The 24630-nt window shown below is 44.0% G+C and overlaps 1 protein-coding gene across 3 annotated transcripts in view; it reads right to left on the bottom strand.

Annotated features, from left to right (window-relative positions):
• Positions 1–24630, bottom strand: part of LOC138516154 (bifunctional 3'-5' exonuclease/ATP-dependent helicase WRN-like) — a 264929-nt gene that overhangs the window by 122324 nt on the left and 117975 nt on the right. For all 3 annotated transcript variants that reach the window (XM_069631062.1, XM_069631063.1, XM_069631064.1), the window contains exons 4-5: positions 18655–18800; positions 4373–4521 (exon numbers count right to left, since the gene is read on the bottom strand). In XM_069631062.1, the coding sequence (XP_069487163.1) occupies positions 4373–4521; positions 18655–18800 (295 nt within the window). The remainder of the gene's footprint in view (positions 1–4372; positions 4522–18654; positions 18801–24630) is intronic.

The raw sequence follows: 24630 nt of genomic DNA on the forward strand, positions 1-24630 counted from the left end.
GTGAGGATGTTGAACAAGGCTTCATAGTCAACAGTTATTAAGGCGGTAGAGAAATCGAGAAAGCTAGGGTCTCTGTTGTCGAGGTTTTGTAGAGGTTCATCAATAACTTGGATAGTGTCCGTAAGCTGCATTGCGGGAAGTAACCAAATTAGTGGTGCTGCAGAGAATTGTTCCCAAAAATTATTTTGTGAAACTGAATAGAGGTGATTTTCTGAATCACTTTGCTGAGGACAGATAGATTGTGATTATAGCTGGTAAGGTGTCACAACCCCCGCCCAAAACCCCCTCTGGCAAACCCATTGGCCAGGTGGAGTCAGGACTCGGGCCTCTAGAGCCTGGCATCCTCTTCAAAAGCCCTCACGGGGCCATTTCCTGGCGCCTATGGCGCCAGGCTCATACACCATGAAAAACGATGTGCTTGGGAACTACTTTATTGTATTGTTAGCCAACATGGAGGCATCCACATAGCTTGGTTCCTAAGAACCAAGCTATGCGGTCTAGTGTTTTGGGTGTGGCAGCCTAGGGACTACTTTACCTGGACTATTTTGTTGGGGCTATTTAAACCACACCCGAGCAAGACAATACGCTTGCAACGTGACGCTCACCATGTCCAGCTATTCCCTCGAACTTCAGAAGCAGAACCTGCAAGGAGACAAAAGGAACATCTTTAGCAGCAGCATTTTACCTGCAGTCTTCATCTTTAAACACTCGCAGCTACTGAGAACAGCTTCCTCGAATCTGCACGCCTCCCGGACAGAACGACCTGAAAGAGGACGATAGAGGCAACATTAAAGAAAGCAGTAGCTACATTTACAAATTACAAACTGCTCAAAAGGCTTACCTGGCTGGTCACCTCTCGGCTGGCACCACTCTGGACATTCCACTCGCACTGCAGAACACTGCGATCTACAAGGAAGTAAAACACTGGTTAGCAAAGGCAAGACTTCGCAGCGCTGCGAATAGCGCTTACCGCATCATAGCGCCTTTAATGCGCCATCATTTACCAGCGGGGCTCAACCAATCCAGTTCGCCGCGCTGAAGCTGCGCATACCTGAGAGAGAAAAAAAGAGACATTTTAAACAAAGAAATGCATGCAGGATAGCAACAAAACTAAAGAACAGCAATAAGACCTACCTGAACAATATCAAACGGGCTGGCGTCAGTGAAGTAACTGGACCGCACGCGCCCATGAAAGACAACACGCCCCTGCAAAGATGGCAGGACGGAGAGCACGCCTAATTCTACCACAAGGTGAGGAAAGGGCACCAGAGGGACTGAAATCATACAGGGGTGGGAGGGAGGATACTTACCCCAGTCGGTCAGTCTTCAACACAGTCCTCCTGTATTTTCAGGCAGAACCTTCCCCGCAGACCACATCAGGGCAAAGCTGAGAAGCATACCAGCGAGTAAACCGGCTGGGTGGCGTCCCTGTGGATACCAGGTGAGCGTAACATAAGGTCAACATGGGCGAGTGTGGGTTTCTTCAGCTGTAGGAAGATCTGTCCAGTACTTAGTGCATCTGGGAAAGTGCTTTATGTGATGGATTAGTTGATGTTAAGTGGTGAGAGTGCATCTCCTAGGATGACGTTCCCAAGGGAGATGGGGTGGATATCATCTTTCTAGCTAGTAGGTCGGAACTCTCAAGAGCACTGATCATGCATTCTAGAGTAATTGTCATCATGAATTCCATCAATTTTGATATGTTGTGTGCTGGTACTGGTGGGCTGTCTGATGTGTTTGGAGAGGTCAACACTAACTCGTCTGTGAAGAAGTTGTTGGGTTTGCATTGATCAGTGGATTGTGGTATTGCAGAGCCTGGCAGGGGGTTGTTGCAGTGCTTCCCGGCTTGGAATATCGATCTCCTCTTTTTTGCTTCTTTCATGAAGTTGTTGTGTAGTAGTTTGCTTTGAATGTGATGAGAGTATCTTTCATGCTAAATGTGGTATGAGGTTTTCTTGTCGGTGGGATTGTCTACAGCACCTTTCTGGTCTGCATACGGTGTGCTTGTGGTCAATGAGTTCCTTATTGTACCACAGTGTGGAGGGCTTATGTTTGTGGATTCAAAGTTTCAGTAGTTCATGGGTGTTGATGGTCTCAGCTAGGGTGTGTTTAAATGCACTGAGCTTGGAGTTGGGAGCTGGGAGTTGATATTCCCCATGAGCTCTCAAGTGGAGGTCAAGGTAAGAAGGCTTCCTTCCAGTACATCCATGGAGAAATTCTTGAAAGAGCGGTGGAGTAGGACAGGTATAGCTGTGTGGTTGGTGCATTGCAAAAGTGGAGGGGAGTGAGACATATGATGGTTGGAGAGGTGGTGAATTTCAAGTCGAGTGTGTGGCCCTTAACGCCGGTTGGTCCTGTAACAAGTTGCTTGAGGACCATATGGTTGAGCATCTCAAGTCGAGTGTCTCTGGTTTTCTTGGTGGTGTGGCTCCTGGGCATTTTGGGTCTCTGAGGAAGATGTTAGTTGCATTGATAACAGATGCAGTTGTGAGGTCTGCAATTTTGTAAGGAAAGCCTTCTTGGGTTGGAGTGGTTTGTGGGTCTGGTGGGAGTTAGTTTGCAAATGGAATTATCAAGTGCGTTCCAGGAACAGCCAATACGTTTATACATGGAGGGTGCATGTCCATGGGGACTTGTGCATAACAGCGTGCCCTGCTGCAGTTATTAGCTGCCGTAGTCTGGTGGGTTGAGGAGACCCAGCATAGGAGTGAAAAATCACTCACACCACAAATGGATAGTTGTTTAGAGGTTGAGTAGGGCTACAGGTTTTGCAAAATAAGCTAAGCAAAATATGAGTTTTAATATAAAAAAATTACCAAGGGATCTTCTGCACAGCAAAATGATTTGACTTAGAGGTTGTGTATTGGAAAAAAAAAATCACAAAACTGGTATTTTACAAATATGCTGCCCGAGAATTAAACACACTTCACTGCTAGCAAACAGGCGGGCCAAGACCCATTAAGTTTTAAAAGGTGAACCTTTAAAGAAGCAAACTGGTAGAACATTAGCACACACCTGTAGGAATATGAAGGAGGGGCAAACATTTCAGGACAACTGCCAGATGTCACAGTGTTGAATAGACAAATCCAGAGACGGCCCTGGGAAACAACAAATACAAAATTAAATCAACTCTCAGGCATCGGAAGCAGAATGATCGCAGGTGGTGGTGACAAGAAACAGCGAAGCTCTAGTGTAGGAAATGTGGGATGGCAGTCCAGCTCCATAATAAGTTCCAGTTCTTACAGAATATACCATGACAATCCTGGACACTACAAAAATGACCCAGTAAAGCTCTGTGCTTTCCCTGAACGGTCTGCTGTCCGGGATACATCTAGTTGCCAAAATGAATAGGGTGACAGGAGGAAAAAAAGAAACTGGAATAAGGAGTGTGTTGTATGCCCACTAGTGCCAAAAGTAATTTTGCATTTGAAGGGGTAAAAGTGTGCCCACCACCCCCAGCAGAGCTGGCTAGGTTAGAAGGCAACTAATAAGGAGCAGCGCGCTTGCTCAACAATTATGAATGGAAAATTGATGATATTTGGAAAGAGCAATCCTAGTAATGGAGCACTGCACACCCAGGAAGTTATATGTATATCTAAGGGGTTGCAGAGGAGATGGAATGAGTAGGGGGAATGGGGAGGATGGAGGCGGTCAAGAGCTGGAGAAGTAAAAATGAGTGTGCATACTGTGATTGACAAGGTGTTCTTCAAAGAATGGGTCTTCAGGTCCATTCTGAAGGTTAAGATGAATGGGGCCAGTCTTATATTCTTCGGTAACCTATTCCAGAGACAGGGAGAGTAGCAGCGAGAAAGGCCTGCATCATGTTTAGCCCGTATTTAAGTTATTTGCTCCATTAATGCCAAATAAAAGGTTCTATAAATTGTTTCAGGGGATTGGCCCAATACCCAGTGACTTGGACAGAATACAAATGTTCAGACGGAAGGATAGTCAACCGTCGGGTGCCCTGGCAGCACATGCACTTTTCTGACCGAGCAACAGTGGCAGGTATGTAAGGCATTTTGGTCAATCAAAGCTCCAAATATAATCTGTGAGCAGTACTGTTGTGTGGGTGGGACCAGAAATGCACTTTTTATTTGTGCTAAGGAACATACTCCACTCCCATTAATCAACACAGACATTGGACACCCCACACATTGTGGCTAAAAGGGACTGGGTCAAAGCACCAGACAATTAAAAAATGGAATGCTTTTATGTCCCTTATTTTTTGTTGTTGATTTGTTTAATTCAATGCTCTTGGATGTTCTCATGTCCTCTGCCTCATTTGCAGCCTCAGTCTAAGGTGTGTTGATCATCAGAGACTCATAAAACACAGAAATCAGAATAAAACATGCCGTGGTTGAAATTGTCTCACCTTTTGATTTGCAATATCAGCCAGCTCCACAAAGCTCTTCAATTTGATGTCAAAGTCGCTTAATAATTTCCACTGGTCTCCTTCAATCCCTACACCCGCCTTTTTTATCGTCTCGTCTTCTAACAGAGTTTTCAACCCCTTGGGGAAACCTGTAAAACCAATAGAAAAACATGCTATAAAAGATAAACTGGATAATGTAAAATCATGATACTTAACCCCAGAGAAACCCATATTGCACCTCTACACCACAGAAGGGATAATTTAATAATCTACTATAAGAGACAAAAATGCGCGAAAGTCAACCCAATCAATATTCTTTATTCAGAGAAGTTAATTAAACGGTCAATACACATTAAAACAAAAAACCTTTTTCATCATTTAGACAAAATTATAAACAAATGCAATATTAAAACATGCAAACGGTAGCTTCAATAAAAGGCCACTAGTTCATCATAAAGATTAAGTAACAAAAATGCAACATTTGATGAACTCAAGATAAATATTATAAGAGAAAAGCACTAAGCGCATCTACCTTCAGAGAAGAAAAGTGTGTGGTCTTTTCACAAGAGACAGCCATGCTACTTTGAAGTGGCCAACGTTTTTGCAGTGCAAGACGTTGCATCTCTGCACCTGATCCTGTGCCAGGGACCCAAATCTGGGCATCGTCATCCACGATCACAACCAGCACAGACCTTTCTGCGCTCTCACCGGCAGATTATTATTATTTTTTTTAACGAATGCAATCATGTAACGGCATGCCAGCCTGAGCTTTGTAGGCCCGGGCAAAGTGAGGGCCTCAGGTAGGTCGGGCTACGGGGTGTGAAAGCTATTTCCCAGGGTGCAGATAGTTTTAATTTGTTTTCTTCTGACGGGAGGGCTGCTCAGAGCGAGCGCCATCTCCCGTTGGCATGAACAAAAAAAGTCCCAAAAAATGGCCACCACCCTTAAAATAGAAATGGGACTAGGTCTAATTTTGGACGGCAGCGGTCATGGAAAACATGTACCAAAATGGCCACCGTTATCTGAAACGGGACATAGTGCCTTCTCTATGTTTATGGCGGTGGCCATTTTTATTGACATTGTGCATTCACCGGCCACAGTGGAAAAAACAATTGTGCCCATTGTGCCCGGGAAAGGCGGATTATAATTGGTCAAGCTGCCATTGTCGGGCACGAATGAGCTTTTATGACATGCTGCAGCAGTCATGTCCATCACATGAAGATGTTGGGGTTGAATCTTGCTTACCACTAACCAAGGAATAAGACAGAGTTCTGTACACTACCTAATATCATTACATTCTGTGTCTTCTAATTCGAGATTGAGACAGTTATATCTTGTTGGACCCTGCCATTGCCCAATGTATTCAAATAAGTTGCAATCTTGGTGTACCACATTTTCTTTGGCCAAATGTTAATCTGGATACATCAGAGTACCCAGTGTTTACTAAAGGAAAGCATTGTAAACCTCATTCAGTGCAGTGTGTTTTTTTTGCCTTGGCTCCCCCATTCGTTAATACATTGCAAAAATACAGTGTTATTTAGGATGTTGACAGTCCTTCCTCAGATTTATGTTTAGGGGACTTAGGGTTTATCCAATTATTTTTACAACCACCCTTTCCTCCTTACTTTCCCTCCGGCCAAAACCTGCTGCTATTTAAGAACACATGGTGCAACAGATTCCTACTAATTCCTACTAATTTTGGTACGGGTGTGGAAGAAGAAAGACAGTTTGTGATGTTCGCAATAGCTGTATTTTTTTAATTGCACTCTTAGTGCCATTCGCTACAAATTAGCATTTGGTGGAACTTATTTAGTTAACTACACCCACTCCTGCATGCTCCCTACTGACTGAGTTATGTCAGAATAATAAGAACAAACGTGGTTTTCTAATTTTAATTCACTGGTGTTTACCAAAAGATTAATTGAATTATTTTCGTGTGAAGTCACTACAGGGTTCAGCTATCACGATCTGAGGCAGTTTTATTTTTAGGAACATGCCTTTAAACCAACCTGCTCAGGGTCATGTTCTTATGTATTTGAACCCACCCGCTCAGGGTAATACTCGTGGTCTGTGCTATCCTGGTCACTGGGTGCAGCTAGTCACCTCTCTCTCACAATATGATCATCTGCAAAATATGAAATGTAGATTTCTGCATGCTCTACTCACCCCCTGGTGACCGATGTACCCCCGTGCAGTGCAAGCCATGATATAAAAAAAAAAGATATGAATCACCCCCTGAGTGGCGCGGTGCACAGGACAGCGCACCACACAGTTTTTTTAAATAAAAATATTTAATATCAGCGCTGGCTGGCTAATGAGCTCCAGTCAGAGCTGAAATATTTAAAAAATCCTATGAGTGGCATGGCGTCTTGGTTGGCGCAGTGTGCCAAGCACAGTTGGCAAAGCAACACGTTCTTGTTGTGTCCCGAGCGATGTCGGCGCACTGAGGAAGGACTTGAATGATTCAAGTCCTTCTGGGGTGGCGGGAGGGGCGCCAATGCCATTGTGCCCCTGCCCTTGCCTGGAATGGAGACCTAAGGCATCGGTAAGTGTTGTATTTTAGCATATGTTTTATTGTTATGTATGTATGAATCATGCATTGTATGCATCACATATCGTAATGAATGCATGTATATTGTGATGAATGTATGTATTATAATGTATGAATCATGTACGCATCCTGTTTCTATCCTAAGCAGGTGAGCAGCTGTTTTGTCGCAGACCCTTCCAGGGCCTTCTTTTTTGTATCATCTCGGCCCCGTTTCAGCCCCAGGCCCACCTTGCTATCCTCTCCTCCCTGCTCCCTTCCCGCGACATCCACTTCCCTGTGTTCTCTCCTGCCTCCCAGCCCGCCTTCCTTCCCTGATTGGGTTGTCCCTTGTCTTTTGCGACCCCCCCAGGGCATCCCTCTGCCCGGCAGCCCCTGCAGCTAAGGGCCCCTAGGCAAAGTGCAGGTCCTCCGAGGCGGCTCCAGCTAGTGTCTGCAGGTGTCAACCAGCAGCAACTTAACAAGGTAGGAGTGGCCCGGATTAGTAACTAGAACCTGCAATCTACCTTGGCTCCCCTGCCTCATAGCAGATTCTCATACTTAGGTGTGTTCGAAAAATTGCATTGTGAAAGTATTTAAGATTGCAATGCGAAACATATGCCTTTTTCCCCTTTACAGGACTCTGAGAATTAGGTCTGTTTTTCTAGATGTGTTCAAAAATTGCATTGTGAAAGTATTAAGATTGCACTGTGAAAACTAGGCCTTTTTCCCCTTTACAGGACTCTCAGACTAGATGCGTTTTTCTCCAATATCTAACGACACCGTGAAAGTAATGCCATTCTGTGGTTTGACCTCTTCTACCATTGTCTGAGCGCCTGTCATCTTGTCCAATTGTCTACTAGTGTCTCATCTCTCCCTGTCTCCTTTGCTTGCGTCCTTTCCTAGTGTTCTCCCTGCACCTTCACCGACATCCTCTTTATCGTTCCCTCGCGCCAGACCTATGGACTCTTTATATGGTCTCTGTGCTTTCTCCCTTCTCTTCTTCTCCCATTAATGGTGGCACCCGGTGGGAGGCCCTCCTTCCACTCCTCTAAGGTCATCATTAATGTTTACTTGAATGGTACTGTCTTGGTCCAAGGACCTCAGACCAATCTTCTCCTCTTTGATAGATGCTTCCTGCGCCTCATTAATTTCCTTTCTTCTCCTGCTGTCCCCTCTCTTCCCTCCATGGCTTCCTTGCCTACCCCTGCTGTCTTGTCCTTAGTTATCTTGCCCTCTACTCCTTCCTCTTCTGCCCCCCCTCTGGCCTCTTCTACACCTCTGCAGTATTTCAAGGACGGCAACATTCTCCATATTGCCACGCTTAACTCTCGCTCAGCTGTCAAACACTCCTCTGACATCTGCGCCTCCTGGAGGAACTTGACCTCGATGTCCTTGTCTCAACGAGAAATGGTTCACGGCCAGCTTTGACACCCTCCTCCCTGATGGCTACAAGATCTTCTCTGCACCCAGGTCCAACCATTCCGTGGGGGTGTAGCACTGATCTTCCCTGAGTGAATTCCTGCCTCTGTCATTCTTACGCAGGCCTACTCCTCTTTCGAATGCCTTGTCTGCTGGCTTTCTCTCTCTTCTAGCCATTCCCTTACTGTGGCTACTATCTATCGGCCACCTGGTCAGATCTCCCCCTTCCTCACTGAATGGGTGGACCTTTCCTGTTCCCTCCTGGTCTCGACCACACAACTCCTCCCTTCTTGGAGACGTTAACATCCACCTGGATGATTCCCGTCATTCTTCTGGACTCTTTCACGACCTCTGCGACTCTCTCTCACTATCCATTCTCCCCTCTGGCCCGACTCACTCTGCAGAGCACACACTGGATGCTCTGATCTCTTCAGACCTTCTGCTTTCTTTCCCTCTCACCACTCCTCTCTCCTGGAGTGATCACTTTCTCTTTTCCTCCCAGCTCACCCTCTCTACCCCTCAGGCCAAGCCAACTGCAGCACTGCCACCCACCTTCTCGGTTATCCGACCCATGAAGCGTGTGTCAGTTGAGGCTTTCGCTGCCCCTTTCCCACCCTCTCCTCCCCTTTGGCTGACTCACACCCTAACACGGCCCTTTCCATGCTCCACTCTAGTATATTGGATACTCTCTATGTTCTTGACCCCGTCATGAGGATCCGCTTGAAGTCCAAAGCCAAATGCAACTCCTGGTATGACTCAGACCTCGTCACCCTCAAACGCAAGTTCAGGGTGGCTGAGACGAAATGGCGTGCTTCTGGTACATCCTCTGACAAATTGGCCTGCTGCCTGCTCCAAAGGCAATACCGGCTCTATGTCTGCACCAAGTAGAGAGCTCACATCCAAGCCTGAGTCTCTGCGGCATCTAACAACTCGGCCGAACTCTTTAAAATTTGCAAGGAACTGGCCAATCCTGCTGCAGTCTCTACCTCTCCTGTCCCTTCCCAGGCCCTATGCACGGCTCTGCCTTTCCCCTGTTCTCCCCAGACAAGGTTTCTAGACAAGTCTGATCTATGAAAGTCTCGTCAAAACAGATTCACCCCTGTTCCTCTAAAACCATCAAGGACCACATTGACTCTCTGGCATCTGCTCTAGCCGACTTCTGCAACCACTCCTTCACCACTAGAGTCTTCCCATCCTCCCTGAAGCACTCCATTGTGCACCATCTTCTTAAGAAACCCTCTGCCGACCTGTCTTGCCCGGCTAACTATCGCCCAATCTCCATCATTTCTTTCCTGGGCAAACTCCTGGAAAAGCTGGCCATCTCCCAGCTTAATCTTCACACTGAATCTGTTGGTTGTGTTCATGACCGTCAGTCTAGCTTCAGAGCTGCCAGAAGCACGGAAACTGCTCTCCTGAAAATCCGTGAAGACCTGCTCTCCAACCTTGATTCCAACACCCACTCTTTTTACTTGATCGCTCTTCTGCCTTTAACACGGTCAACCAGGCCATCTTGTTCAACCATCTCCATGATAACTTTGGTATTACCGGTCAGGCCCTGGCATGCCCGACTTCTTTCCTCTCTGATCAACCCTCCCAGGTCCAACTTTGGTCCTTCCTCTCTTCTATCTCTATCTCTATCTCTGCCTGTGTTGCTCCCCAGGGCTCTAAACTCTCTCCCTGGCAGTTCAACCAATACCTGGCACTTCTTACCCACCGCATTGCCACTCTGCCCCAACTTCCAGTGGTATGCGGATGACACTCAGCTCATTTTCAGGCTGCCGTCCGTCACCTCTTCTCCTTCTCTTATCTCTGACTGTCTGTCTGCTATCCAGAAGTGGTGTGCCACCAATGATCTCTGCCTTAATGCCAGTAAGACTGAGATTCTCCTCATTGCCACACCTGCTCCCTCCTTTCCTGTCACTCTCTGGTCGGCCTCTCTTGGCCCTCTTCCATCTGCGAGGCTAAAAACCTCTGGCTCATCTTCGACTCCACACTCTCCTTCTCCCCTCACATCTCTGAAGTCTCTAAGAAATCACACTACCAGCTGCACCTCCTCAGAGGTATTCTTCTTTGCCCTCCTTCCCCCAGAAGCTCACTGGCTCCAGAGCTCTGGTTCTCTCTAGGCTGGACTATTGCACCAGCCTCTTTCTAAATCTACCTGCTTCTACTCTCTGCCCTCTGCAACTCATCCAGAACAGGACTGCAAGACTTGTCCTTGGCCTCAAGCTCAGGGATCGAATCTCTCCAGGACTGAAATCTCTGAACTGGCTCCCAGGGGCTGCGAAGATTAAGTTCAAAACCATCAGCATTGTCCACAAGGCCTTCTGGGGCCTGGAGACTCAATACCTTGAACTCTCTCTTCCTAAATATCTTCCTTATTGAGCTCTTCCCTCATCCACCTCCATCTCCCTCAGGGTTAATCGCTTCTCCAAGCAACAAGTTGGTGGTAGATCTTTTTCCTCGGCTGGGTGCTCCCTCTGGGACAGCCTCCCTGCCTCCCTGAAACTTGAGTAGAACCATCTCCGGTTCCGGAAGCACCTCAAAACATTCCTCTTTGTCTCCTTTTCTACCCTGCTGAACTCCTGGTTGAAACTGAAACTGCACTGCTTACCTGGCCACCCTCCTGCAGTGGGGACTGTTTTCTGTATCCCTGCAGTCCCCTACCAGCACTTGACACCTGATGCCTGCACTTACCCTTGCACTTGCCACCAGCTGGCCGTACGTTTACTTATTGTTTTATCATTTTATTTATCCCATGTACTGCACTGTACCCACCCGTATGACCCCCCACACTTTTCCCCTTCCCCATTCCCCCTTCCCCTGCACTTGTGCGTTCTGAATGACACCTGGCCTAATAGGATTGTTGTCTCTGACTTCCCTCTGCCCCCCCCCTCCCTTGCCACGTCCCGCCTTGAAACACTTGTGTATCGGCGCGTTATAAATGCCATATCATATCATTATAATTGTTGTATGTATTGTTATGAATGTATGTATGACTGTATGTATGACTGTATGTATGTGTGTTTGAATGTAATGCATTGTGTGGGTCGAAGACTAGTTGAGTGAGTAGCAGTACATGTATGTATGTGTTATATTAGTGTAAGTATGGGTTTGGGCATGTAGGTTTTACATGACCAACCATACAACTGGTGAAGTTGGTCACATAAATCTCTAGCAGAGATTGCTGAAGTGGCATGATGTTTTTTACTGGGCATCTATGATAAACCAAGGATGATATGTGATAATATGTGGTTAGACCGGCAGCAATTGAATACTGTGGCATGACATTTTTTCCTGATAGCCTTGATAAAGCAAGCATGTTATGTGTTATACTTGGCTAGACTGGAATTCTTATGCACAGCCTAGCTTCTTACTGTGGCATGGCATTGTTTATTTGGCATCAAGGATAAAGCAAATAAGTGTTTCACGTGTCTAGACTGGACAGCATTGTGCAGCCAGTCTGGAAACATTTTCTTATCGTGGAATGACATTTTTGAAGGCAAAGCTAAAAGGTTGTGAGATTTTATGTTGGGATGCTGAAATGTATTGGCACAATCAGGTTGGACATATTTTCTTACAGTATCATTATTGGCATTATGTGCAATGCAAAGGAGTATGTTCGTATATAGGAATTCTGGCATATATTGGTGCAGCCAGCATGAAAATGCATGGGCACAACCAGTGTGAACATATTGAACATGTTTTTATACTGGCATATATTGTGGGTAAAGGCATCATGAAAATGTATTGGCAATGCTTGTTTGTACTTTTGGTGACTTGCAAACTGTCTTGCTTTTTTACCCAGTTTGACACAGAAAGGTGTGCTGTATGATGCACCATTTCAACCCACTATTTAAAAAGAAAAAAACAATCTCCGAGAGGGGGGAAAATACCCACAACCCTCTAGGTTGCTTCGAGTTCCCCTGCTATGCTCTGTCACTCTGGTATATTTGGGGGAAATACATTTACCCTCAAACAAAAAAAATCACCAACTGCCACTGGATTTAAAGTGACCATTGCTGGCATAGATAGGTTGTCCCATCTATGCCAGTTACGGTCACTTGAAAATCCTATGCATGAAGGCTGAATCATAAGACACAACAGGTGATGGCTGGAATGTTTAGAATTAATTTAACCTCTGGCATTGCTATGGGCAACGCTCCAGACCATCGTTCTTTGCCTGCCAAGCCATTACAGAAGTGGAAAGACCATATGTAAATCAGGCTTGGTTCCACCCCAAAAGGGACAGTCCATGCTGAACTGTTAGGTCATATTTCTTCTGCACAAGACTACGAGCATCCCCAAACATGTTTCGGCCTTGTTGGGCCTCATCAGTGAGGAGTAGCTTGGGTCCCTAGGCCCCAGCAGGCCTATAGACATTACATGATTCATGCATTTAATTTCAAGTGACTGGTACTAGCATGGATAGGTTGCGGATGCAGCCTTATGAAAATGGTATAAAGTGCTCCCATGTAGTGTACTGTTGATGACATGGCATTTACTTGCATACAGGGGCAGGATGAAACAAGGGGACATACTAAGGGAGCGTGCCAGTGTGTTCTTACCTGTACAAAAGAAATGGAATGAAAAGGCAGCACTGCTTTGCTGAAAGCCGAAGAACTCCATTATAAAGGAAACTTTTCACCTTTTAAATAATGCTGCTGTCGCCATTTCCATCTGTTCTTCCTTAAATCACTGATTAATAAGGCCCTGCCATGCCCAGTATCTCATTGTGCCTCAGGAAAACCAGGCATGATTTCTGAATGACAGGCCCTGTCAAACCAACTCTGAGAGAAATCAACAAGGAACTTCAGTTTTACTTGCACGGGGAAAACGTGTTCATTTCTTTACAAATGTATCAAAGCTCAGTAGTTCAAAAGAGACTCCAGTTTCTGAGCCATGTCAGTTTCAATTAATCTGTGCTTCAAATAAACTACTGCCTACAAGAAGATAACTATGGCTATGAGACAATATTGGGAAGTCAGATGGCAAAATCGAATTTGAAAGGAAATGCTAACAGTTTTCAACACGTGTGAAAATGGGATTTTGCAAAACTAAAGGAGAAAAAGGGCAATTTAAAAAATAAACACTCGAATGAAAACCTGCATATTTAGCAATGTGAAGGGGTTTTGTTGCTGATGAAAATACATACATGGGCTATTTTATTCCACAGGTTTGTTTTAATTCAGGACCAAATATCAGAAAAAGGTTTTAAACTGCCTTGGCTGAATTTGCAAGCTGTCAAAAATAGGTTATTCCGGTTGGCATAGTTAAAGCTTCCCTCTAGGAAGGGAGCCACACCATAAACTTCCAGGACACGAAAGTGATAATTGCTAGCTTGAAAAACTTTGAATGGACCAGGACAGAGAAAGTTCACACGCTCGTCGGACATTTGTCTGTGCTCCAGGCTGGTACAATAGAAGTCCTGGGACACTAACCTGTGAAGTGAAGGGGGGGCCATAAAACCTTCAATCAAACTGGGAACCCCCACCCCACACAGGGCAGAAGTAAAAGTTGGTGGCAGCTGAAAAATAAAATAAATGGTCCAATGCAAGACAAAGGACTGCCATTTGCTTCCAAAGACTATTTTATAAATACACTTTAAAGACTTTTTATCGCTGCAGCAAGAATTTGGATTTTTTTTTAAAGTTTGCATGTTAAAAAGTGATTTTATGGGCTTTCATCCAAGATGTCATAGACTTCATTGCCGCATGGGGAACAGAAGTTAAAAAGTATTGCAGATTACAACAAAAGTATCCATGTTCCAAATGCAAATTTTAATACTGCCATACCTGATGATAATCCACACGTGTCTAAAGTTATAGAATTTTAGGTTGAATATTTCATACTGAAAATATCCAAAAATGATTAAAAGGACAAAACAATGTCTCACAGATTTCAGGATTGGACGGCTGTTCTGTACATAAAATATGTAACCTGATTATGTCATTTATCAAGGTGCCACAACTGTACAAAATGTGTAAATTCTGATATGACAGATTTTTGGCAAAATGGTCTGTAGGAAGTCTTTTTACATCATAAAATGCAACCTCCTGAACTGAGTCACAACCCAGGGGAGGCAACCAACATTAATTGTCCAATCCAATTGTTTAAAGGCGGGCTTAGCTAAGCCGGCCCAGCAATATAGTCTATGATGTCACTAGCATTATACATAAGAGTCCCTGACAAGACTCTAGACACACACTCTTCCTGAAGTTCCTGCGCTGCGTTCCTGTTCCATTAATCAACCAAATTCCAGACCCCAACTACAAGGCGAAAGCATTGCTGACCCTACTCCAGGGCCCACTGCAAAACCCTAGCAGTGCTGATCCTATTCCCAGCAAGGCCTCAAATCTGAAAACCCCCTAATCTCTCATTAAAAAGGGGAAAGCTGTGGTACCTTTTGCATCCTGAACCAGCCTGGCTTGCTGCCCCCTAACTGCATGCTCGCTGCAATCCTGCCATCCAGCTGACCTTTAATATCCAGTGACCAGAATTGCCAGTCCAGAAGTGCCATCCGGTGACCAGAACTGCCCAGCTGTTTGCCAGGAGTGCTGCCATGTAGTGACCAGAACCTGTTGACGGTCCAAAAATCCCAAAACTAAAAAGTGGACTGTGAGTATAATCGCCACCCCATAGAAACCCATAGCATATCTTGTCTTTGTCCTTATCCCACTCTCCAAGCCATCCTATCCTTATCCTGGTAACTCGTAAAACTGTCAGAATTATCTGTGCAACCCTGCCCTTGATTTCTAGTGCTAGCGCCATCTATTTAGTAATTTAGTCTTGTGTCATCCTTTGCCATTAGTCATATTTCGAGTGATCAGACTGGTTTCCGCCAGGGTTGGGCGTTGGGGTGAGAGGGTTGAACTCACAAATCAACCTTGGATCTTACTGTGTCCATCTTTGGTGGCCTAGCCTGAATACTCTAGTGTAAAGTAAAACTGTTCTTTTCACAACTGATTTCCTTTCCTATTTCACAGCTCCATTTTACTCAAAGCGCACCTTTTTATATCTTGCACAGCTCGTCCAATTTACCAGCTAGAGACTTATTTTCACTTCCATATTGTTGCTGTGCTACACCTCTGTCCGCCAACCAAAAATGCACTCCATATCAGTGTAAACCATTTGGGTAATTTCAGGCGGGAATTAGAAAAATTGCAAAGTTTCCAAAGTGTAATTTTGCTGCAATCTGTTTTAAACTTCTCACTCATTTTTGAACTGGAAGCTTTTGGTAATCCATTCTTTGTGATTGTTAGTGTCTTTGCATTGTTGCTTTAGTGGGGAATTATATTTGGTTCAAGGTTTTTAACACACATTCATTATTTATTTGTCCATTTCCGAGTGTCATTTCATAACATGGCAAGGAGTTTGGGGGGCTAATTCATAACGCTCGGTCGCTTGTGCTCATGTAAGGAAACATTTAGAATAATTTACTGTAAACATTCCCCACCCAGCGTGAGCTTGCTTACCCATGACTCATTTAGAAATCTTAATAATAATAATAATAATTTTGAATTTATATAGCGCTACGAACCCTCAGGCATCTGATCCCTGCTTATTATTACCCACAGTGCGTGGTGCTCATTTATCGACCTCTGAAGGATGTAAGGCTGAGTTTGGCCCTGCCAGGATTCGAACCTGCATCGCCAGGCTCTGCACAGATGTCAAAGCAAGCGCTCTACTCGCTGTGCTATCTGACCGGTGCCCCTTCAGGAGCTATACGCCACCCCAGGCACCAAAAGCTGTCTCTGAAAATGGTCTCAGATATAGACCTCAGCAGGCTCTGATCTGCAGCATCCCGCTTTACCCTAGAGTCTTTTCTCAGTAATACTGTCAGTGACACCATCTGTCAAACCCTGAGCTTTTTTTTAAGTCTCCTGTGCCCTTTTATTGCTTAATCTAATTTCAGAAAGGTTGTTCCCCTACCATTTCATATGGCAATTTCAGTGATTACTTATTCCCCTTTCCTACCCCTGTCTAACTGATGTTGCTGCTGATCTATGAGGGTTCTCAGTTGCAGCTGCTTAAAGGTCTCTTGTTGGCAATTATGGCTAATGTGGTGGTATGCAGCGATTACCAATGGCTTAAAAGGTTGTGCTGTTAATTTGAAGTCAGGCAGGCGTATTATTTCAGCTCCGTAGTGTGAGATGTACCTCAGAGTCCAGCTAAAGCCAACAACTACTCCTGTATTCCACAAGCATGTCCCCCATGCCCTTCCTAGAGCTAGTGGGAGAAGGTAACGTGTGGCTCAGTTTCGAGAGCGTGGACTTGTCTTGGAGATATATTACTGAAATAACGCAGCCCCTGTCTCTGCCTGATGAAAGACCCGCTGGGACTTGAGTAGTTCCATTTACTGAATGGGTCGGATGAAAGGTTCCAAAACTAGGTGGACTTCAGTGTTCAGTAGCAACTTTATATCAGTAAAATACGTCAAAAGTACATTCAATAATTAAAAATTAAAAACCTGAATTTGAAAAAAAACGATCTTAAAATCATACAGCAAGAGCATATATTAAAACTTTGATCAAAGAAAAGAAATATTAAAAACGCCTATTGTCTTAACTTTAATCATTACTGTGATCTTGTAACATTACAGTGTCCTTGCGAACAAAAAGTCTGTTATTTGCTTGCGGTATATGAGTACCGCAGTGCACCGTCCAATTCCTTGTGCTCTAAATAGTGGCAAGAGAGTCACGCCCTAATCTGGGCATACTTGATGCATACAGAAGTGCATTTCTGATTCTCCCTGCTCTGGGCAAAAAGATATAATTCTTTTATTTCATCCCAATGAAGCGATGGTTCTTGCAAAAGTGGGGGGACTACAAGTCTAAATTTAGGTAGCCATCGTCTAACGACATCTGGCCATGGACTGTGGAGATGGATTGTCATCGTATTTAATTTCCAGGACACTAGGGAAGATATTGGTATTTCCCCATGAGTCTTTTGCAGATGTCTGATCAATCCCTCCTTATACTGTACAAGCTGTGCCACCCTTAGCTCTTACATTAAGAGGCATGATGGCCCATAACTCATGGAGGGGCTCTTATAAATACCCTGTTTACAGCCGCCAGTAAGTCTTCACTTGACAGGTGGCCAACCCTGGTCGCCATAGCCCTTCAGCACGCTGAAGGACGGTGGTTACACAATGTAGCTTTGTCACAGGCACCCAGCCGAACATTGTACTGCGAAAGCAGTTTTATTACAACTTTACAGATCTGTGGAATATTTAAAGGACGATATGAGCGTATGTAGGTAATTGTGAGAATCTTAGTGAAACTAGTCCAGACAGAAGCTTTTGAAATGTGGAGTCAAGGGGCATTTTGCATTTGATGAGTGCGATTTCTTCCAAAGGAAAATGCAAAAAAGTCAAAAGGAAAAGTGCAAGTGCTTGACAAGACACCAGGGGCTGGGAAATCTCTTCAGGAGGAAGTGGGCTAGCTGTGTAATGGAACATTTCAAACAGTCTTTGATGCTATTGCTTTCATCACTCCTCATATGAGTATTATGATAGTGTGATTTATATTGTGCATCACTGCCATTTCCATGGTACACAGGTGGTTTGGCAGATCTTAAAATAAGAGAGGGGTTGGTTTGTTAGTGGGAGGAGAGGGGGAGCATGCAAGTGTTTTTGCTATGGTGTTGGTAGTTTCAGCCCAGAAAAAAACAGTCGCTGAGTGTGGGTTTATCAGGATTTCGGTTATTTCCGGGTTGAGTTTACGGTTGTTGTTGCTCATCAATGCATTGATTTTTGAGAGGCAACTGACAAATGTTTGGTCTATGTCTCTACTGCTGGCGATCTCGTAGATGATTGAGTGTGTTCTGCAAAGTTGCAGCAAGTAAACCTGTGTCGTGTGAGCATCATGAGAGGAGACATGTAGATTTTGAAGAGTAGTGGTGAGAGGGATGAGCCTTGGGGAACACCACAGGTTAGTATGGGTGAGGTTGAGCTGAAAGGGGGTAGTCATATTGAATAATTAATCTTTTATAACGTGCTCATTACCGGAGACCAGTCGCTAAGAGCGGGACCCAGATTCAAATCTATGTTGCCGGACATTGTCTTGCCTCCAAGACAGACATGTTGCCCCGAGACACCTTCCCAGCATATGCTTTTCAAACAAAGTTCTAGTTTCAAAGGGGCTAAACAGAGGAGTCAGTTGGTGCTCAAATTGATAAAGGTATGGTCTTTAGGAGTAATTGAGTAAATAATTAATCAGTGGTAGATTTTCATTGAGTGTTTATTTCTAGAGGACCTGCACATCATTTCATGTGAAGAAAAAAAAAAAAGGAAAAAAAAAATTAAAAATAAATAAATAAAAAAAAGAGTACTCACCAGACATAGCGGAGATATGGAACAAATAGCATTTCTTCTCAGAGGTGCACAGCTGAATCAAGGCAACCTTTCCTACTTTTCCTTTAGAGAAGTTTGCAGACCATTCAATGTCGAAGCCAACTGCAGCACCGTTGGAGAGGCTCATTCTACAGAGGAGATAAAAATGAGTTACTTATGGTAGAAATGTTCTTGCCGAACATTTGTTATCACCAATCTGGTTATCTATTCAGTTTAACTGAAGGAGCACATTTCACTGCACCAGAGTAGACCAACAGAACCAGTAGGTTTGTGTAGGTATCACCAGAAAAAAAGCATTGTAAAGCCAATCATTGTGGCTCTTATTATTACAGTAAAAAGCTTTTGTGTACAGAGTATGTGGAAGTGCAGTGTTAATATATGCATTTTTAAGACTGTGTGTGAAGGGGGTTGTAGTAGCTGTTGGTATTTACAGCTGAAGCGGCTAGGATAAAATGGCCACACACTCAGATCCCTCTGTAGTATTGTGATGAGTTATAATGCACACTGATCAGTCGTCTTAGAAGCTACCAGCACTGCTAAGGAAGGCTGCTATATTCATGGAACATTAACCACACTGTTAAAAGTGTTGGTGCACATGCATAGGGAATGACACGGCACTTCTCACTTTTAGCATATTTTTCTTGGAACAGTTACAGAACTTCTCATCTGGGTCAGTTAATTAAGCAATAACCCCCGAGATGCGTGGGCATTACCTGACTCGGTAAGGCCACCACATAGAGGGGCTTATTGCTATTAGTACCCCGGCCTACAAGACCGGGGTACTAAGAGCATTGTTTCGGAAACAGAAAAAAAAAAACCTTTTTTAAAAATGGCTGCCGGGGACGGGAAAATTTAGTCTGTTTTCCTTTTCCATGGAAGCCATTCAAAATGAATGGAAAAAGGTAAACATATTAAATGGCCACCATGGAAAGGGAGAAGGGCCCTCTCCCTTTCCATGGCGGCCTTTCAAAAAAAGAGTAAAAATGTAATCAAAGAAAATGCCTGCCATGGAAAGGAGAGAAGGGACTATGTGCAGTCCCTTCTTCCTTTCCATGATGGCCTGTCGCGGATCGGGAGCAGACGCGCTGGATACAGAGGTTTTCCCAGCGCGTCCACTCCCGAAATGGAACAAAAAGAAGGCAAGTGGGGTTGGGAGAGCGGGGAGGGGATTGTTTGGATATGGATGGGGACATGGCAGCCTCCAGCCGTGTGGTGGCCCAGAGTGGGGATTACCCCGTTCCAATCCTCCTCATTGGCTGAGGTGCTGCCACACACACCCGCATGGGACAAAGGAAAGGAACGTCGGGAGAGGGATTCCCAGTCGAATAAAGCCCTGGCAAGGGCCAAGCAGATTGTTTGTTACAATCTGATTGACCCTCGCTGGGTACTAATCAGTATTACAACAGAGTTGTAGTGTCATTTGTCCAAACAACATACTGAACCATTGTAGAATGACCAGCTCAACTTTGATACGTTTTCATTTACTTATCACCGCTGTGGCAAGTTGCAGTGTCGCTGCACATGAAACAGTATTTTTTCCTTTCCAGGCATGGTAAACCAACTCATGGATCTGGGAGATGCAGAGAAGGGCTGAAGATAGAGGGTGGGGTAGGGTGGGGTGAAAGAACACAGCAGAGACCTGATGATGCTTCAGCATCGAGCTAGAGGGGCAGTTGAGATATCTTGAGCTCACGACAACCACTCAAGAATTGGATATCACGTGTCTGAGATGCAAACGCTGGGGAGCTGCGAGGATGTCTGTGTAACCTGGTGCGATCCCAAATCATATGCCTATCTGCCTGATATAAACTATGGAGAGGAGGAGAGGACAAAACCTAGCACAATCAGCGAGTGAACAGCCATGAGGGAAAATCAACTGGAGATGTTTGGAGAGAAACCAGTGGGATAAAGCCGAGTAGCTGATACCAAGGTGAACATGATAACACAGAAACCCTAATGAGGGGGATACTACCTGAGATCAGGATACTAGGAAACAGATTGTGGTGCAGCAGGCCGCCAAAGAAAAACCAGTAGGACACAACCAAAGTGTAGCAATCAAAAATATGGAGCAACTTCTGTACAAAAAAAGCAGCTGACACGGGAATGATAGAAAAGCTAATCACTTTGAGGAGAAGGAGGGTGAAGAGGAATAAACTAGGGATCATTACCAGGCAATAAGAAACTGTTCCATGTTTGACGTCCATGTTGTCAAACCTGCAGTTTTGATACCAATAGGGAAAGATAGAGTTGAAAATCTGTTAGAGGAACCTTGCAAGCGGAAATGCCGTTTTGGGAAATACACAGTCTGGATTAAACTTGGCAAAGTATGGAAAATAAGAAATCTTACACGGTTGTAGTTGTAGTGAAACACTACTGAGACACGGAGGATAACAAATCTGGAATGCGGAAGTGGGAGTGAAAACTGATCGCAGACAATAAAAATAAGAATCAGAATTTATAATCCCCAATGAGCACATTTACAGAGCACAGGACAGGACAGTGTTGTGAGAGTGAGATGAATGACAGCTGCGAAGGCAGCTCAGCCAATCAAAGAGACGTTGCCTCCATGAACAGTTCTGTCTTCATAAAGGACTCCACGGTGAGATTAAAAATCATTTACTTTAGGGGTGTGCCCAAAGGCCCCAATGCAACAACCCAGAGAAAGGTACCTTTGTGGTGAAACTATTGGGAGATGCAGTTAAAGATCTCCTACCTGATAAACCAAAAAGTGATAATGTATTCAGGGCAGGGAAGTCCCGAGCACAAGGGTTTGAGGCACAGATCATAACCTTCTTCCTCAATTTCTCAGTCAAAGATGTAATATTACAGTAGGCTGTTAAGAAAAAGCAATGAAGTGGAATGGGGTCCCCCTAGCCATTTATCGGACTGCTGACCAGCTGAGTCCCAATTCAGGAGAATATTTAATGACATCAGAAAAGTTGTAAAGGACATACAGATAAGGGCACTCTTCTCTCTTCCCCAGCTTTAAAACTTTACTTGTCTGGTGATGCCGCAAAATATGAACCACTGGCTCTAGCTCTAGCAACCTTGAACAAACTAAACACCAAAAAGCACACACAAGAAAAACATGTGTTCTTGAACAATCCCACCATGGAGGAACTTTCATTCTCTGTTATCAAGGCCAGCAAAGGTGTAAGGATGTTTGCGGTTCCTGGTTTTACTTAGATTTCTACTGTCAATTTGCATCTGATAATATTGGATTTTAGATGTTAGTTTACACAGAACTAGTGTGTTGTCCCCTAGGCCGATACGGGACGGGGCTGTATCCCATACAGTTGTGGACAGTTATTTCTATGCTAGACCAAATTTCTCTTCTTTTGTTTTTGTTCTGTTTAACCGCATAGGGTCAAAACGTGCTTGAACTGGGTAGCTAGCTGTATAATGAGTCCTGCGGTGGAGGGGGTAGTAGTACCTAGTTTATTGCAGAGTTGTATTAGTTGGATATAGTTACGTCAAAAAGTGCTCAGGGACTATTAGAGTGCAACTGGAAATTATTGTCTGAAATCCCTCACGTTCATTATAGTGGTAGATGGTTGTAGTGTCCAGAGCCATCACAAATCCAGGATTAGAATTTGCAGCCTGGAATGTTTGCGTAGTGAATAACCTCACCAAATGAAGGAAAAATATTAACTGTCTAAAGACCGCCAAACTAAACATGGCCCTGCTTCAGAAAAACGTTTTTGACTGAGGATGAAGCCAGCAAAATGCAACACTGCTGGACTATTGAGGAAATCCACCTCTTCCACACCACTAACACGAATGGAATCTAAATATTAAGGAAAAGCCAAAACTAAAATAGCAAGAAAGTTGAATATGTCGTCAACAGCTCATTTTTGATAGTCCACATGCCTCTAGCCACTAAACTCCTCTCAGTTAAGGTCTACTTATCAAATCTAGACTTAACCAGAACGGTCTATGACTTACTAAACAAGGAACGCTTCCATAATGTCCCAGATATTGTGCTTGGGGGTGACCTAAGTCAGGTACTAGTTAACAGCTAGACACCACCAAACAAATTGGATCAGAAAAGAAGAGCGACAAAACAGTTCAATCAAAACTTTTATAAGAACTTAAATTAGTAGGCGTCTAGTGGTTACTAGATCCTGTAGAAAAGACTACATCTTCTTTTCGGCACCTCAAAATAACCAGTCCAACATACACTTTTCCCTAATAACCTGTTGGTTATACTAGGTGTTCAAGAGGTTGGTACAGTTAACTAGCACCTTTTTGACCATTTAGTAATATATTGCTGCTAAAATGAAAAAGGTTGTCTGCTGTGGAGAATGGATGTCACTTTCCTGATGTGCAAAAACCATCTGCACAGAAATATGGGAAGACATCTGCAACTATTTTACTTTAAATGCAGGAAATACCTGAAACAGCCTATGCATTAGGCAGTTTTATTTGGTGGGGCACAGAAGCAAGCAAGAGAGCATCGATAAGGAACTGAGGTTGCTGCAGGAATAGTAAGGTGGAGACAGGATAAATGATTAGGTCAAAGTAATGACTGTGAAACACAAATATGAACTAAGCAAGTTCCATGCAGTTAGCAGAGGAGCAGTTCTTCTACATCTGGCAAAATATTGGCATTCTGGGGGCAAATGCTGCCTCCTGCTTGCGCAAAGGTAAAATGGTTTGGCCAAAGAGAAATGACATTAAGTGCCTCAAAGGAAACATGGGCAAGACACTTTTATACTTAGCGTTAACCTTTACAGCAACTAACCCAGGATCAAAAAGAGATTGTGATCTTCCACTTCAGAACCACTAGCCAAATGATTTACCCGAAGGACAAGAACGCTATTCATAACATGCAAAAGAACAAGTATTCTAGCCCAAAAGACCGTCTGTCAAAATTCTATATCAAATTCCTTGATGAACGAAAGCAGAGCCTCTGCACGGTTTACCTGGATGGCATGAACACAGGGATCTGTAATAAATGTCATACAGAAAGCAGGAAGAGATGCAGCGTCTTGGGGCAACTATCAGCCGATTTCCCTGATGAATGCAGAGAGCAAAATCCTAACTAAGATACTTATAAAAAGACTCAAAAATATAATGCCAAATAATTTATATCCTGATCAGGCCTGTTTCATGAAGCATAGGAAACCCCCTAATCACACAAGATTCCTTGCAAACAGTACACATTATTGCAAACAAAAGAACCAGTTGTGAGACATTCTGAGAGAGGATGCCAAGTTTTGGATACCATCATTTGGGAGGTTCCTGCTGGAGACCCTTACTGCTGTGAACTTTGTAGAGAAACTCATAGGCCTAGTTAAAGGACTTTATGTATGCTGTATAGCACAAGTACTGTCCTATAGAGAAACTTGATTTAAATGGAGGCACAAAGCAGGGATGCTCTTTACTGCCTCTCCTCTTGCACAGTGTTCAAAAGCCTCAAGATCAATTCTCTACCTGTGAAAATCCTCCTATATACAGATGACATGCTTCTTTTTTCATAGACACAACTTTCCCTGAATCGATCAGATCGTGAATGGTTTCAGCACCCTCTGTGGTTGAAAATCATTTAGGAACAAATCTGTTAAAATGCCTATCAGAGTACAGCTAAACTGGCATACAAGTAAGTACGCTCAACTCACTTCCTCCTCTATTAAATTCCTGGGGATTGTCTTGCCAAAAGAATAGTAAAGCTAAAACTTGACCTGATGATGTACAACATGATATATGACTTGGAGAGGTGATCCTTGCTGAACCTGTTTCTTCTAGGGAATAAAAACATTTTTAAATGATGATCTTCCTAAGCGGTTGTTAACACTGACTAATCTCCACTCCTAAGAGGATATTTTTGGACATTGATGTACACTTATTGAACTTTGTATGGAAAAAGAAAACAAAAAGGATTGTCACTCTCCAGACTTCAGAGTCTGATGGTGCAAGGTGGCTTTGGGCAGTGATTGTGATATATTTCAAATCAGC

The sequence above is a fragment of the Ambystoma mexicanum genome, chromosome 6q (genome assembly GCF_040938575.1).
Source record: "Ambystoma mexicanum isolate Mex_15411 chromosome 6q, UKY_AmexF1_1, whole genome shotgun sequence".
Classification (NCBI taxonomy): domain Eukaryota; kingdom Metazoa; phylum Chordata; class Amphibia; order Caudata; family Ambystomatidae; genus Ambystoma; species Ambystoma mexicanum.